This window comes from Pan troglodytes, chromosome 12 (assembly GCF_028858775.2).
Source record: "Pan troglodytes isolate AG18354 chromosome 12, NHGRI_mPanTro3-v2.0_pri, whole genome shotgun sequence".
Taxonomy (NCBI): Eukaryota; Metazoa; Chordata; class Mammalia; order Primates; family Hominidae; genus Pan; species Pan troglodytes.
In genome coordinates this window covers 94,266,917-94,282,764 of record NC_072410.2, presented here as the reverse complement: position 1 = coordinate 94,282,764, position 15,848 = coordinate 94,266,917, and the positions used below count along the sequence as shown (strand labels likewise).

Genomic DNA, 15,848 nt, shown 5'->3' with positions numbered 1-15,848 from the left:
GAGCGGGGTTCGGGGCTTGGGGGCGGCCAGGGGCGGGGAGGTGTCGAAAAGAAATTGTCTTTGACCAAGGGAGGAAGAAAGTAAAGCGGGGAAAAAGATCACATCTTAGTGCAAGTCATTAAAAAGTGATTCAATAATCTGGCGTGAGATCAGAGAGAATAAAGAAAAGTGATTCAAGAAAAAAGAAAAAGAAACCCGGTTGTGCGGCGCCTGCCTTTCCCAGCAGATCACCCCCGCGAGAGGCATCGATCCAGGCACCTGGGGCGCAGACACAGCTGCGCACAGATATTGAATTGCGGGGTTGCTGTAGGAACCGCTGCTATTGCCGCAGGAGGAGATGAAGTTATCTTGTGCATGTTGTGCAGACACAGCCATTTTGGGACTCAACACTTTCCTTAATTTACTTTCCACCAACCTGCTCGGAATGATTTCTTTCTCTTTTTTTTTTTTTTTTTTTTTTTTTTTTTTTTGAGATGGAGTCTCGCTCTGTTGCCAGGCTGGAGTGCAGGGTGGCGCCATCTCAGCTCATTGCAACCTCCGCCTCCCTGGTTCAAGCGATTCTCCTGCCTCAGCCTCCCGAGTAGCTGGGACTACAGGCCCCCGCCACCACACCCAGCTAATTTTTGTATTTTTGATAGAGACAGGGTTTCACCATGTTGGCCAGGATGGTCTTGATTTCCTGACTTTGTGATCTGCCCGCCTTGGCCTCCCAAAGTGCTAGGATTACAGGCGGAATGATTTTTTAAAGTCTGATTATATTCCTTGAAGGGTCTGATCTTATCTTTTTAAAATTCTCGCCAGTGCATACACATCTCCCTGCTTGTTTTTAAAGTATGCGAGCGATACATGTTTAAATTGAATTCTTCCCCTGGAATCTTCTGGCTGATAATTTTGCCTGGGAGGAATTTAACTGGTCCCATTTTCATTTACTTTCCTGGTACATAGCCCTTTGTAATATATATTTAGAAGCTAACAACTTGAAGCCACCAAGATTTGGATGAGGGGGACATCATAGCTTAATCTCCACATAGGCAGAGCAGAGCTGAGCAGACTTCACGTTATCTGTTTTGGTTATTTGTAAATCCTGTCGAATTTAGGTAGACAGGGTTCTGTGCCACAAGCACTCCCTGCCTTCTTTATATCTAGGTCTACACACATGAGCTATAAATCAGTTCCTCTATTGCTAGGAGATGGTTCAGGGTGCTTTTGTGAGTGTGATGAACTTGGCTGTGGGATGGCCCAATGTATGCAATAGCTTTCTGGGCTCTTTACTTCCCATGCTCGTATTATGGACAAGATAATTGGATAATATTTGGCTTCACCTCTTTCACCAAAGTAATTTACAAAGGATTGAGACAATGTTACCCCACAGGTGGATGACTCCCCTGACACACTTAGCCCAGAAATGGATTATCCGCTATTTAGACTCTTCTTGCTAGAGATGTGAAGACTATTTGATTGTAGGGGCTAGATAATCCAGGGGGAAGTAACTATATGGAAACGTGTTAGAAAACTCGTAAGAATGTAAGGGCAGAACAGAATCCCCGTTCAACCCCCTGTTCAATTTAATCCAGCAAATATTCCAGTGCTGAGTGCTTGGAAAATAGGAGAACAGTGCTCCGATGACATCACCAAAGTGTCTTTGGCAGCATGTCTTCCTAAAGACAGACACATGACTAATATTTATAGATGTGTACAAAGCTTAGGGGAAAATAAACATAGAGGCTGTTAACCCTGTCTTCTGAAAACGAGCATCAAGAATTAGAATTCGTCAGGTAAGGAAAGGGGAGAGAATGTTCCTGGCAGAGAGAACTGCCTGCACCAGCAAGTCATTGCCCTATCCAATGTGCGGTTCCTCCCTATGATATTCTTGCTAAGTAGCTGGGTAGACTGTGCTGAGTTCCTTCTACCTCCTAGGGAAGCTGCCACCTCCTAGGACAAACCATTCCACTTTCAAATCGCTCAGGTGATTTCACAGTCCTTTTTTCTCTTGAATAGAAATCGGAGCAATTTCCATTTATTAGTGTAATATCCCCAAACCTCAAGGAATGAGTCCAGTCCATCTGTGCTGAGTAAACCTGCAGCAGTGCTGGGTTCTAGCAGGCACTCTGCTGAATGGGGCCCTAAAGTCCTGGCTGCTACCCGGCCAGTTTCTTTCTCACATCCTAGCAGATTGTGAGACAGCGGGGGCAAGTGTCATTGTGTTGGAGCTGAGATACTAGCCATTCTCAGCACCTACATGTCTTTGAACAAATCTCCAAGCTTGTCTGAACTTTGTTTTATTTCTAATTCAGTCCATAATCATGTATTGAGCATTATATGAGGCCCTGGGGTATATATAGACCCTGCTCTCAGGACGGCTCAGCCAAGTTGGAAAGATGAAAAAGTGAAAAGTGTGGATCCATATTAGTAAAGGCAATTAGAATGCATGAGTGCAAAGTTCAACAAAACTGACAAAACTTTAGACTGGCAAAAGGGAGGGGAAATGAAAATCAAGAATGAAAGAGGAGATACTACCAACCTTACAGAAATAAAAAGGATTATTAGAGAATACCATGAACAAATTGTATGCCAATAAATCAGATAACTTGGGTGAAATGGACAAATTCCTAGAAAGGCACAAACTACTGAAATTGACTCCATAAAAAGTAGAAAATCTGAGGCCAGGCGCGGTGGCTCACGCCTGTAATCCCAGCACTTTGGGAGGCCGAGGCAGGCGGATCACGAGGTCCAGGAGATTGAGACCATCCTAGCTAACACGGTGAAACCCCGTCTCTACTAAAAATATAAAAAAATAGCCAGGTGTGGTGGTGGGCGCCTGTAGTCCCAGCTACTTGGGAGGCTGAGGCAGGAGAATGGCATGAACCCTGGAGGCAGAGCTTGCAGTGAGCCGAGATCACGCCATTGCACTCCAGCCTGGGCAACAGAGCGAGACTCCATCTCAAAAAAAAAAGAAAAAGAAAAAAGAAAATCTGAATAGATTTATAACAAGGAAAGAGATTGAATTAATAATTTTAAAACTTCCCACCAAAAAAAGCCCAGACTGTCTCTGACTTCGCTGGTGAATTCTATCAAACATTAGTATCAATTACTAGTTCTTCACAAATTCCTCCCAAAAACAGAAGAGGAAGGAATGCTTCACAACTCATTCTATGAGTTTTACCCTGATAGCAAAATAAGACAAAGACATCACAAGGGAAGAAAAGTATGACCAGTAAGTATTATGAATGTAGACCCAGAAATCCTACACAAAATACTGGCAAACAAAATCCAGCAATATGAAAAAAAAGTATACCTCATGACTAAGTGGAATTAGCCCAGGAATACAAGGTTAGTTTTCAACCTCAAAATCAATTAATGTAATATTCTATGTCAATAGGATAAAAGACCAAAACCACACATCATGATCATCTCAATGGATCAGAAAAAGCATTTAACAAAAATGTAACACCACTTCATGATAGAAACACTCAACAAAGGCCGGGCGCAGTGGCTCACACCTGTACTACCAGCACTTTGGGAGGCCTAGGTAGGTGGATCGCTTGAAGTCAGGAGTTAGAGACTAGCCTGGCCAACATGGTGAAACCCTGTCTCCACTAAAAACACAAAAATTAGTTGGGTGTGGTGGCGGGTGCCTGTAATCCCAGCTGCATGGGAGGCTGAGGCATAAGAATAGCTTGAGCCTGGGAGGCAGAGGTTGCAGTGAGCTGATATTGCACCACTTCACTCCAGCCTGAGTGACAGAGTAAGACTGTCTCTAAATAAATAAAGTAAAAAAATACTGAACAAATTAGGGATAGAAGGAAAATTCCTCATTCTGATAAAGGGTATCTTTTAAGAGCCCACAGCTGACATCATAGGCAATGGTGACAGATGGAATGCTGCCCCTTCTCTCTGATATCAGGAGTAAGACAAGGATGCATGCTCTTGCCACTTTTATTCAACATCACACTGCCCATGGCAGTTAGGCAAGAAAATGAAAGAACAAGTACCAAGATTGGAAATAAAGAAATAAAACCACTTCTATTTAAAGATGAGATATTATATAGAGACAATCCCAAGAAATCCACTAAAAATTATTAGAGCTAATGAGTTCAGTGATTGCAAGGTACAAATCAATATACAAAAATCAATTATAATTCTTTATACTAGCAATTAATATGAAAATGAAATTAATTCCATTTATAATAGCATCAAAAATAATGAATAAATTTAACCAAATTTAACCAAAAAAGGGCATCTCTTTTAAGATCACAAAACATTGCTGTAAGAAATTAAAGACCTAAATAAGTAGAAAAACATCTGACACTCATGGATTAGAAGATTTAATATTCTTCATAATACTCCCCACATCAATCTACGGATTCAATGTGATCCCTATCAAAATTCCAGCTAGCTCCTTTGCAGAAATTTGCAAGCTGACCCTAAAATTCGTGTGGAAATTCAAGGGACCCAGAATATCCCAAGAAATCTAGAAAAGAACAAATTCAGAGGATTCATACTTACCAATTTCAAAAGTTACTATAAAGCTATAGTAATCAAGACATGTGGTACTAGCATGAGGATAGACATATCGAACAGTGGACCAAGATTGAGAGTCAGAAATTAAACTCTCATATTCATGGGTAACTCATTTTCAGCAAGGATGCCAAAACCAATGGGGGAAAGAATCATCTTTTCAATAAACTGTGCTGAGACAACTAGATAGTTACACACAGAAAAATGAGGTTGAACTCCTACCTCACACTATATACAAAAATTCACTCAAAATGAATCATAGACCAAAATGTAAGAGCTAAAACTAACTCTATGAAGAAAATACAGGAGCAAATCTTTATGATCTTGAGCTAAACAAAGTCTTCTTAGATATGCCACTAAGACAAGTGACAAAAGAAAAAGAAATCGATATTTTGCGCTTCAAAGGATGTCATATCATATATCAAAGAAAGTAAAGACAGCCCAAAGAGTGGAAGAAAACACTTGCCAATCCTATATCTAATAAGAAACTTACGTCTAGAAATTATAAAGAACTCTTAGAACTCAAAAAGATAACCCAGTTAAAATTGGGCAAAGGATCTGAATAGACATTTTTCCACAGAAGATATGCAAATGACTAGTAAGCACTTGAAAATATGCTCAACATCAGTAGCCATCAGTGGAAATCAAAACCACCATGAGATACCAAGTCACATCCACTAGCATGGTTATAATAGGAAGACATAATAAGTGTTGACAAGGATGTGGAAGAATTGAAGCCCTTGTAAACTGCTGGTGGGAATGTAAAAATGGTGCAGCTGCTTTGGGAAAAGTCCTGGCAGTTCCTCAAAAGGTTAAACAGGGTGAGGGTTAGAGTTAAACGAGTTTAACCTTTTCCACTCTTAGATATATATCCAAGAGAAATCCACACAAAAACTTGTACACAAATGTTCATAGCAGCATTTTTCATAATACCCAAAATGTGGAAGTAACTCCAAAGCCCCATCAACTGAAGAATGGATAAATAAAATGTGGTATATCCATCCAATGGAATCTCATTCAGCAATAAAAACGAATGCAGTACAGTTGCATGCTACAACATGGGTGAATGTTGAAAACCGTACGCTAAGGGAAAGAGGCCCAGTCACAAAAGGTATGTGGGGGTATGTGATTTCATTCATATGAAATGGCCTGAATAAGCAAGACTACAGAGACAGAGTAGATCCACGATTGCCACAAGGTTGCAGGGAATGGGGAGTGACTGCTAGTGGGTACTAGGTTTCTTTCTGGGGTGATGAAAATATTCTAAAGTTGATTATGTGGTGATGATTGTACAATTGTGTGAATATGCTAGAAGTTATTGAACTGTATACTTTCAACTGGTAAATTTTATGGTAAGTGAATTATATCTCAGTAAAGCTAGTATATAGTTAGAAAAAAAGAAAAATACATGAGAAAAGCCTGTAACCCAGACTCACATTTCTTCAACAATAATTGAAACATCTGTCATGTGCTGCCCTGTCGTTAAGCGCCATCCTGCTGAACATTTTCTTCCCATGCTGAGTGAAGGTTGGGGTAAGAGTAGGGGCTGCGGAGTGGGGACTCTGTTCCCTAACACCCACTGGTGCTTATCAAAGGAATTTGAAGATTGCTTTGCAGTAGTCACTAAGCGTGTCTTTTCCTTGTATTTGCAGACATCCTCCGGGAATTCAACCCTTCCCTGAAGGGCTTCTCTGTTGGCACTGGGAAAGAAACCAGTCCTAATGCCTTCTTAAACCAGGCTGTGGCAGGAGGCCGAGCTGAGTAAGCAGGGGTGACCGGGGCGGTGAACAGCACAGGTCCTCTGAGGACCAGGGGTGGGCTTGGCCTAAACTGGGTTTATGGCTGAAGGTTGAAGGGCTTTGTCAGAGGAAAGGGTTTCAGGGCCAAAGCCTGGACAGAGCTGTCTTGGAGGTGTCACAGAAATCTGTGAGCCTACCCTAACACCCACCCCCAGAAACTAGTCACAATGGACTCTGATGCCGGGCATATGCTCTGAGCAGATTACTTTGCCTGTCTGTAAATCTCACTTAAGACATAGGTTATAAGCAGGCTCACTCTGCGTCCCAGTTGTCACTGCTATGTCACTGCTGTTTCAGAGTCCTGCTCTCCCTCCCTTCCTCAGCTGTGCCTTTTGGGCTTTAAACTCTGCATCCTTCCAGTGTCCTGGGAAGAGTACCAGCCCTGGGAGGGGAGGCCCTGAGTACGAGCCCGGTTTCCTCCCTGGCCTCTCTAAGCCTCAGACTCTACGAGGTGGGGCTGGTTAGGAACCTCTCCCACAGGGCAGTCATGAAGCTCAAATGCCATATTGGATACGAAAGTTCTGGTGAGCTGTAAATAGTGTACACGTGACACACGTTGGTCAAAATGGTGGTCCTGGCAGTAATGCAGCAAGGTGGCAGGCCCACCTCGGGGGAAACATCAGTGAGCACGGCCATCACTGTCATGGTCCCTGGGCACGGCCAGGCCGGTCCCCAAGAGTGGGCAGGTCAGCTTTCCTAGGTCCCATCCCTTCACTGCATTCCAAGATTCCAGGGCCTTGAGTGCTGCTTGAGGTTTGCTGCCTGGGCAGAGAGCAAGTGAATGCCATACCTAATCAAGGAAAAATAAAACTGGATGATCCTTTCTTTCTTATACTATTTGTATTTATTTTTAATTTTTATTTCAACACCTTTTGGGGTACAGGTAGTTTTTGGTTACATGAGTAAGTTGTTTAGTGGTGATTTCTGAGATTTTGGTGTACCTGTCACCTGAGCAGTGTACACTGTACTCAATATGTAATCTTTAATCCCTCACCACCCCCCCACCCTTCCTCTCTGAGTCCCCAAAGTCCATTATATCATTCTTTTTTTTTTTTTTTTTTTGAGACAGGGTCTTGCTCTGTTGCCCAGGCTGGAGTACAGTAGTGTGATCTCAGCTCACTGCAACCTCCACCTCCCAGGTTCAAGGGATTCTCCCATCTCAGCCTCCCAAGTAGCTGGGATCACAGGCACACATCACCATTCCCGGCTAATTTTTTTTTTTTTTTTTTTTTTTTTTTTGGTAGAGACAGGGTTTCACCATGTTGGCCAGGCTGGTCTTGAACTCCTGACCTCAAGTAATCTGCCTGTCTGGGCCTCCCAAAGTGCTGGGATTACAGGCATGAGCCACCATGCCTGGCCCATTATATCATTCTTATGCCTTTGCGTCCTCATAGCTTTGCTCTCCCACTTATAAGTGAGAACATACAATATGTGATTTTCCATTCCTGAGTTACTTCACTTAGAATAATGGCTTCCAGCTCCATCCAAGTTGCTGCAAATGACATTATTTCATTCCTTTTTATGGCCGAGTAGTATTCTATGGTGTATATGTACCACATTTTTTTATCCACTTGTTGGTTGATGAGCACTTAGGTTGGTTCCATATCTTTGCAATTGCAAATTGTGCTGCAATAAACATGCATGTGCATGTGTCTTTTTCATGTAATGACTTATTTTCCTTTGAGTAGATACCCAGAAGTGGGATGGCTGGATCGAATGGTGGTTCTACTTTCAGTCTTTAAGGAATCTCCACACTGTTTTCCATGGCGGTTGTACTAGTTTACATTCCCACCAGCAGTGTAAAAGTGTTCCCTTTCACCATATCCAGGCCAACACCTATTATTTTTTTGACTTTTTAATTATGGCTGTTCTTGCAGGAGTAAAGTGATATCTCATTGTTTTAATTTGCATTTCCCTGACACTTTTGGTTATGTTGAGCATTTTTTAATGTTTGTTGGCTGGTTGTATATCTTCTTTTTAGAATTGACCATTCATGTCTTTTGCTCACTTTTTGATGGGATTATTTGGATTTTTTAGATCCTATTTTTAATCACAAAGATCACACTACCATGTGGTTCCTAGGACTCATGTGGTTTGGTTCCTAGATTTCCTGACATCCTTCCAGCTCTCAGCACCATCCTGAGACCATGAGCCACCTAAGTAGCTTTCTTATTCACTGCCAGTGGGAAAGGTGAAAGAGTATCCAAAGTAATGGCTAACACAGACTCCAATAGACTTTGTTGGTTTGTTTGAGACAGAGTCTCACTCTGTTGCCCAGGCTGGAGTGCAGTGGCGCGATCTCCGCTCCCTGCAACCTCCACCTCCCAGGTTCAAGCGATTCTCCTGCCTCACCCTCCTGAGTAGCTGGGACTATGAGTGCATTTTTTGTATTTTTAGTAGAGACAGGGTTTCACCGTGTTAGCCAGGATGGTCTCGATCTCCTGACCTCATGATCTGCCCACCTCGGCCTCCCAAAGTGCTGGGATTACAGGTGTGAGCCACTGTGCCCAGCAGGCCCAATAGGTTTTATGATGAATTCTGAGGCTTTCTTTTCCTTTTGATGGGGATAGGATTAAAAGGCTGCAGGTTTACTGCTTTAATAGTACCATAATCTTGCTTTTTCCAAGCATATGTGGGCTGGTAGTATAAGAGGAAAGACAGTTGTAAGCATGATTAGGTCAGGGAGGCATCCAAGAATGAAACCTTAGAGTCAAGAGCATAAAAGTAACCAAAATGAGTGTGATTCATATGGCCCTGGGTTTCTATCCTTGCATTTCCAGAGGCCTTGGGGCTCTTTCATGCAAGCAATCCAAGCACATCCTGGGTGGCAGGGAAAAGTTGGGGGTTATTATTCCCCTATTACGATCGAAGAAACTATAGCACAAAGAGGCCACATGGCCTGAACAAATGCATCGACTTGACCACATAGTCCGGCCTTGTGCCCTGCAGGCTTTATTCCAGGTCTGACAATAGCTGTCATGCAGATACAGCAGTGCACCATTTACAAGGCACCCTCACGTTTATCATCCCTGTAGTCTGCACAATAACCATGAGATGAACAGAGCAAAACGTCAGACTCCCATGTTTTACCAATGATAAAACTGAGCTTCAGCCAGGCACAGTGGCTCACGTCTGTAATCCCAGCACTTTGGGAGGCCGAGGTGGGTGGATCACTTGAGGTCAGGAGTTCGAGATTAGTCTGGCCAACATGGTGAAATCCCGTCTCTACTAAAAATACAAAAATTAGCCGGGTGTGGTGGCGGGTGCCTGTAATTCCAGTTATTTGGGAGGCTAAGGCACGAGAATTGCTTGAACCCGGGAAGTGGAGGTTGCAGTGAACTGAGATCACGCCATTGCACTACAACCTGGGCGATAGCACGAGACTCAGTCTCAAAAAAAAGAGTTTCAGAGTAGTTGAGTGATCATCCTCAAACTCTGTTCCATCGACAGAGCAGCTGCTCTGATAACTTCAGATTTACAGATGAGGAAATCAAGCCTCAAAAAGGTTAAGTGACTTACCCGAAGTTCCCATCCAGGTAATCGAATACCTAGTGTACTATGACTCACATCAGGCCAGTAGGGCTAATAGATAAGAGGGGAAGAGGATGACCACTAATGTTTCCTGCTAAGCCCTGTGCCAGGGACTTTGTCAATGATGATGGTGGTAATGATGGCAGAAATAATTCAGTGGTTGCATACTACGTGCCAAGCACTGTTGTAAGTTCTTTATATGGCACCTCATTTAATTTCCCCAACAACTCTGTGAAGAAGGTTTGTTACCATCCCCATTTCCCAAAGGGAAAAACTGAGGATTTGCAGGATCAAGTAGTCGGCCAAGGTCTCAGAGCTGGTCATTTGTGGAACCAGGATTCAAACCCTGGCTGTCTGGCACCAGCAGTGGCTCCCATCTACTGGTCCCAGTGACCCTCCAAGATCAGTGATCTTGTCTCCATTTTGTAGTCTTTTTGAACTGAGAATTTAAGTCACTTTCACACAGTTAGCAAAAGGCACCTAAGTGTCCAACCCAGGTGCATTTGACTAGACTACATCATCTTAAGGGTAGGAGGGCTTAGGCCATGGCACCTGCCAAAATGGGTGGTGCCATGACATGTGCATGATGTGAAATACTCACAGGCAAAACTTCCGTTTGCCCTGAACAAGCCTGGCTTGGAAGGAAAAGAAAAGTACACCATCAAATATGCCAATCAGAAAATAGTCACACTGGCCGGGCGCAGTGGCTCACGCCTGTAATCCCAGCATTTTGGGAGGCCGAGGCAGATGGATCGTGAGGTCAGGAGTTTGAGACCAGCCTGGCCAACATGGTGAAACCCCATCTCTACTAAAAATACAAAAATTAGCTGGGTGTGGTGACACACAGCTATAATCTCAGCTACTTGGGAGGCTGAATCAGGAGAATTGCTTGAACCCAGGAGGCAGAGGTTGCAGTAAGCTGAGATCGTGCCACTGCACTTCAGCCTGGGTGACAGAGAAAGACTCCATCTCAGGGGAAAAAAAAAGGAAAATAGTCACACTGAGAGTCACCCCCTCCTACGTGCAGTGCTCTGGCCTTCCCAAGCACAGTCACCACCCCACACCCCCGCAGTGGAGCCTGAATGGGGAAGAAGCTCTGCGACACGGCCTTCAGTCCATTTTCCTGCAGGAGGCCCACCCTGGGCCTTCCTCCACCATACATTTGATTGCTGTTCTCTCTGCTAAGGGCCCCTGCCAGTCCCCACTCCTCACAGCACTTCCTCTGGTATGTTTCCACAGGGATTTACCTGTCCAGGCCAGGAGGCTGGTGGACCTGATGAAGAATGACACGGTGGGTCCCTGGGATGGGAAGTAGGCAGGAAAAATCCCTGGACACAGAGAAGATCAGCTGTGGATTGAGGGGTGGTTGGGAGCCCGGCTTGGGTTTCTAGCAGACACATCTGAAGCCTAAAACACTGCTTCTCTGGAAAGGGGATTCCTATTTGTTCAGTCAGTTGGCTGTTGAAATTAAACATCTACTGTGAGTCAGGCATCAGGCTGGGGCTGCAGATGCACAAAAGAATACAACACAGTCCTGTCCTCAAGGAGCTTGGAAGGGGAGACCAATGTGAAGAATCAAATTATGAAACAGTTGCCACGTGCTCCATCGAAAGGACTCTGTATAAGACAGGGTGGGGTGCAGAAGGGACCGGCGCCTCTGCTTAGGACAGTCAGGGAAGGCTTGAAAAGGAGATTTTGGCTGTTAATCTGGGCACATGGCCTACGGGAGAGCCCTGGTCTGCAAGGAGCAGTACCAAAAAATAAAAGTAGAGGAGATGTTTGAGCCGGGTTCTGAAAGATGAATATGCAGCTCTCCCTCAAATGAAAGCACGGTCTCAATTCAGGGGCTTTTTGCAGGGGTTTCTAGGTGGGTAAAATAAAACGGAAGATTAGGATGAGTTATGTTATATATAATTTAATGTACATCAAAGTTTATTATTGGGAGGTTCTCAGGGTATTTCTACCCTTAATGTCAAACTTTCCTGGATCTTGTTCTCACCTTCCTCCTTCCACGCTCTTTTGGAGGTGTAGATCAGGGAAGCAAAGCTATGTAGGCCTGGGGCAATATAAGAGGCTTGCAGGGCTGTGGCTGCCCTGGGGCCATAGTTTATGGAATGTGTATGGCTGCACCCTCTCCACACAGCCCTGTGACTTCATATACTTTTCCAGGTCCTCTTTGGAGGAGACAGATCCCAGAGGTGGCAAAATCTTTTCAGAGCTTGTGCTTAGAGCTGCCACCTTACCCTACTCAGCCTCTCTGGCTTGACTAGTTCATGGGCAGAACTAGTCACCAGTGTGAGTATTCCAAATTTGGAGAGCTCCCTCTTAATGAAAGATGGTCTTTCTCCCTTAAGGCACAATTAGAATTCAGGATTTCTAGAAGATTCTGGAACAAACGTTCCTTTCCCATGGCCAAAACCAGCTTCCTTATCCCTTCCCCACTTCCTTGCTATGCTGGAGATGGAGGAACAGAGCTCAGAGGGCATCTGTATCCACTCCCACCAGGACACGTGGAAACTGACGTGTGTGCTTTTGTGTGTGGACAGAGCCACATGCAAGTTCAGTGATTCCACCTAAAATAAATGAACCATTTAGCACCTATGATCTCAGGACCCTAAAACCAAGGAACAGAAAATTCAGAAGTCCATGAGACACTCTGGTGTGTGAGGACCCATCTTTTCTAGTTGCAAGCATTTTGTGTTTTCCTTGACTTGACTCTGGGACAAGGTGCTTACTTGTGTGTTTCTATTCATTTCAGAGGATACACTTTCGGGAAGACTGGAAGATAATAACCCTGTTTATAGGCGGCAATGACCTCTGTGATTTCTGCAATGATCTGGTAGGTCTCCAGGCACTTTACTCAAGACTCACCCCCAGAGAAGGATTTTCACAGCCCGGTCACTTGCTCTGCCCGGGAGGAGTACAGCTAAGTTGGGACTTAGGCTCATGGTTTGTCTTGGATCCAGCCTGGGATGAACCCTGAGACTGAGAAGGCATTCACCTCCAGGGAACCATTCAGCTGGGCAAGCAGGATTAGTTATAAGATTGATCCTGAGTAAGTTTCCTATCAAGGGAGCTTGATCATATCATTCTAGAAAGCAAGATAACACCCAGTGACTAGAAAAATCTTTCCCATGTTCACAGAGAGTCACAGGTTAGCTCCCTTCCCCAGTCTCCAGCAGCCTTGCCCTTTCCACCTTTGTGCTGTCACTTGTATGGGAAGGTCGATTTCCTGCAGGCATTTGGGCAAGCTTCAGAGCCAAGTCATTCTGGGCTGGTGGGAAACCCAAGATCAAGGCTGCTGCTCCATGGATGCTGCGTGTCCTCCTGGAACCTCAGTCTCTGAGCTGATAGAAGCCTGACAGGGCATACCCACTAGTCTCCCACCCACGCCTATGCCAGGAATGTACTAGGAGCAAAGCAGTGGTGAAGGAAACACAGGCCCTGTCCTCAGGAACTTGCACTGCCAGCGGAGAGAGAGACAGGCAATTCATCACAGCACAAGGCAGACATCAGGATGTGGTTGTAGGGATACACACAGAAGAGAGGTCTAAAAGCAAAGTTGGCTGGGTGTGGTGGCTCACACCTGTAATCCCAGCACTTCGGGAGGCCCAGGCAGGCAGATTACCTGAGGTCAGGAGTTCAAGATCAGCCTGGCCAACATGGTGAAACCCTGTCTCTACAAAAATACAAAAATTAGCTGGTTGTGATGGCAAGTGCTTGTAGTCCCAGCTACTTGGGAGGCTGAGGCGGAAGAATCGCTTGAACCCAGGTGGCAGAGGTTGCAGTGAGCTGAGATCATGCCACTGCACTCCAGCCTGGGTGACAAAGCGAGACTCCATCTCAAAAAAAAAAAAGCAAAGTTGCTGTGGGACCCTGGTGTGTGGGAAAGGGGGTTGTTGGAGAGATTTACACAGAGCAGGAGACTTTCCAGCTCAGGCTTGAAGATGAGGAGGTTTGTCAGGCAGAAAGGGGACCAGCAGAGTGAGGTTTAGGAAGTAGTGGCCTTGCTCTGGCCTGTGAGCACCTACCTGGAGGGATGCCCCAGCCCCCAGGCCCCTCACAACCCACTTTCTTGGCATCAAAGTCACCAGGAGTCAGGAGTTTTCAAGCTGTGATCTGAAGGGCCCAGAGGGGAGCCTTGGGGCTGCTGGTAGCCCGTGGGGAGGTGGGACCCTGGGCCCCTCCCCTGCTCATGTTAAGTGACACAGCTTTCATATGTTCCATACAGCAGGGCTTTTGGTTAGATTTCAATCAGAGAAAGAGTTCCACTGCTGAGAAAGCTTTAAAACCGCAAATATCGAGATCAGGAGAAACAGTTAAAATGTGTTTAGGCTTGGTGTGGCCGGTGTTTCACAGGACGCTCTTCCCCTCTTCCCCTCCCATTATTGCCTTGATTTATGTAGGGTGTGCTTTCATACGTGTAGGGTGTGCTCAGTAGCCCCAGACACTGAGGCTCCAAGCAAAAGAGATCGGGCCATAGGACAGAGGCTGCTCAGATTGCAGGAGATCTTAGAGTCATCTGCTCGGACATCCCCATGTTAGAGGGGCCTGGAGATGTGATGCTTTGGCTCTACAGTTAGTGGATATGGAGTAGATCCAGAGCTCCACGCAAAAAAATAAATAAATAAATAAATAAATAAAATTAAATTAAAAAAAGAGGCATAGGCATTTCCCTGAGGGCCACAGCCATGACAAACCTGAGGATCATGGGGCTGGTGTCGAGGCTGGGGCCCCAAAGACAAACACTATTTCAATATTGCCCACTGTGACTGAATACAGAAAGAAGGGGACTCTGGCCAGGTGCGGTGGCTCATACCTATAATCCCAGCACTTTGGGAGGCCGAGGTGGATGGATCACTTGAGCCCAGGACTAGCCTGGGCAACATGGGGAAACCCCATCTCTACCAAAAAATATAAAAATTAGCCAGGTGTGGTGGCACGCACCCGTGGTCCCAGTTACTTGGGAGGCTGAGGTGGGAGGATTGCTTGAGCCCAGGAGGTGAAGGTTGCAGTGAGCCATGATCACACCACTGCACTCCAGCCCAGGAGACAGAGTGAGATCCTATCTCAAAAAAAGAAAAAAAAAAAGAAGGGGACCCAAGAGAGAAAGTAGCCCTGTTCTGTAGAGAGATTAGGTGACAAATGGTGTTCAAGGGACACTTCCTCTTCCTGCAGGTCCACTATTCTCCCCAGAACTTCACAGACAACATTGGGAAGGCCCTGGACATCCTCCATGCTGAGGTACGGAGGCTAGGCCATGAGGCCTGCATCTTAGACCTCAGACCTAGCCTAGAGGAAGCTCTGGCATCCTGCTGAGACCTCCTTGGCAGGTCACCTTTGTTGTGGATCCCAGCCCAAATGCATAGAGGGGGAGCAGGGACGGGTGGAGGAAGTGGATGGGGGCAGATGGAAGTCCCTAGATCTGAAACTTCAGCAGGAGGAGCAGGCCCCAAACCGAGGTGAAAGGCTGCCCAGCCTCATCCTCTTGGTGACTGATTTTGCCTTTTCTCAGGTTCCTCGGGCATTTGTGAACCTGGTGACGGTGCTTGAGATTGTCAACCTGAGGGAGCTGTACCAGGAGAAAAAAGTCTACTGCCCAAGGATGATCCTCAGGTCAGACAGATACTTCTTCCCGATTCTACTAAGAATCCTCACTGCTAAGGGCAGTGGCACCCTTAGCAAATTCCTTAGAAAACCCAAGGGCCGAAGTGTGAAAGGGCTGTGACCACCCCATCTTCTAACCTGGAAAGGCCTAAGGGGAGGATATCCTAGGATTTTTCCACCCTGGTGTAGGCCTCAGCCCACCTCAGGGTGTGCATGGGGAACTACCCCTGCACCCCGCCTCTGTTGCCATGGCAGCCACAAGGCACCCTCCGGGCCTCCAGAGGGAAGAGTAAAACGCTAGGAATGGAGTCAAGCTGTGTGGCTGAGGCCCGGGGACCGCCCAGGCCACTGCTGGGACCTACTTCCAAGTGTGTCCAGAGCTGATCTGCCCCC

General features: G+C 45.7%; 1 protein-coding gene across 1 annotated transcript in view; it reads left to right on the top strand.

The window, feature by feature from the left end:
• PLB1 (phospholipase B1) overlaps window positions 1-15,848 on the top strand; it is a 173,614-nt gene that overhangs the window by 97,343 nt on the left and 60,423 nt on the right. Inside the window, exons 23-27 of the mRNA XM_515372.8 lie at window positions 6,171-6,279; window positions 11,088-11,139; window positions 12,607-12,687; window positions 15,027-15,092; window positions 15,364-15,464. Of these exons, the coding sequence (XP_515372.5) occupies window positions 6,171-6,279; window positions 11,088-11,139; window positions 12,607-12,687; window positions 15,027-15,092; window positions 15,364-15,464 (409 nt within the window). The remainder of the gene's footprint in view (window positions 1-6,170; window positions 6,280-11,087; window positions 11,140-12,606; window positions 12,688-15,026; window positions 15,093-15,363; window positions 15,465-15,848) is intronic.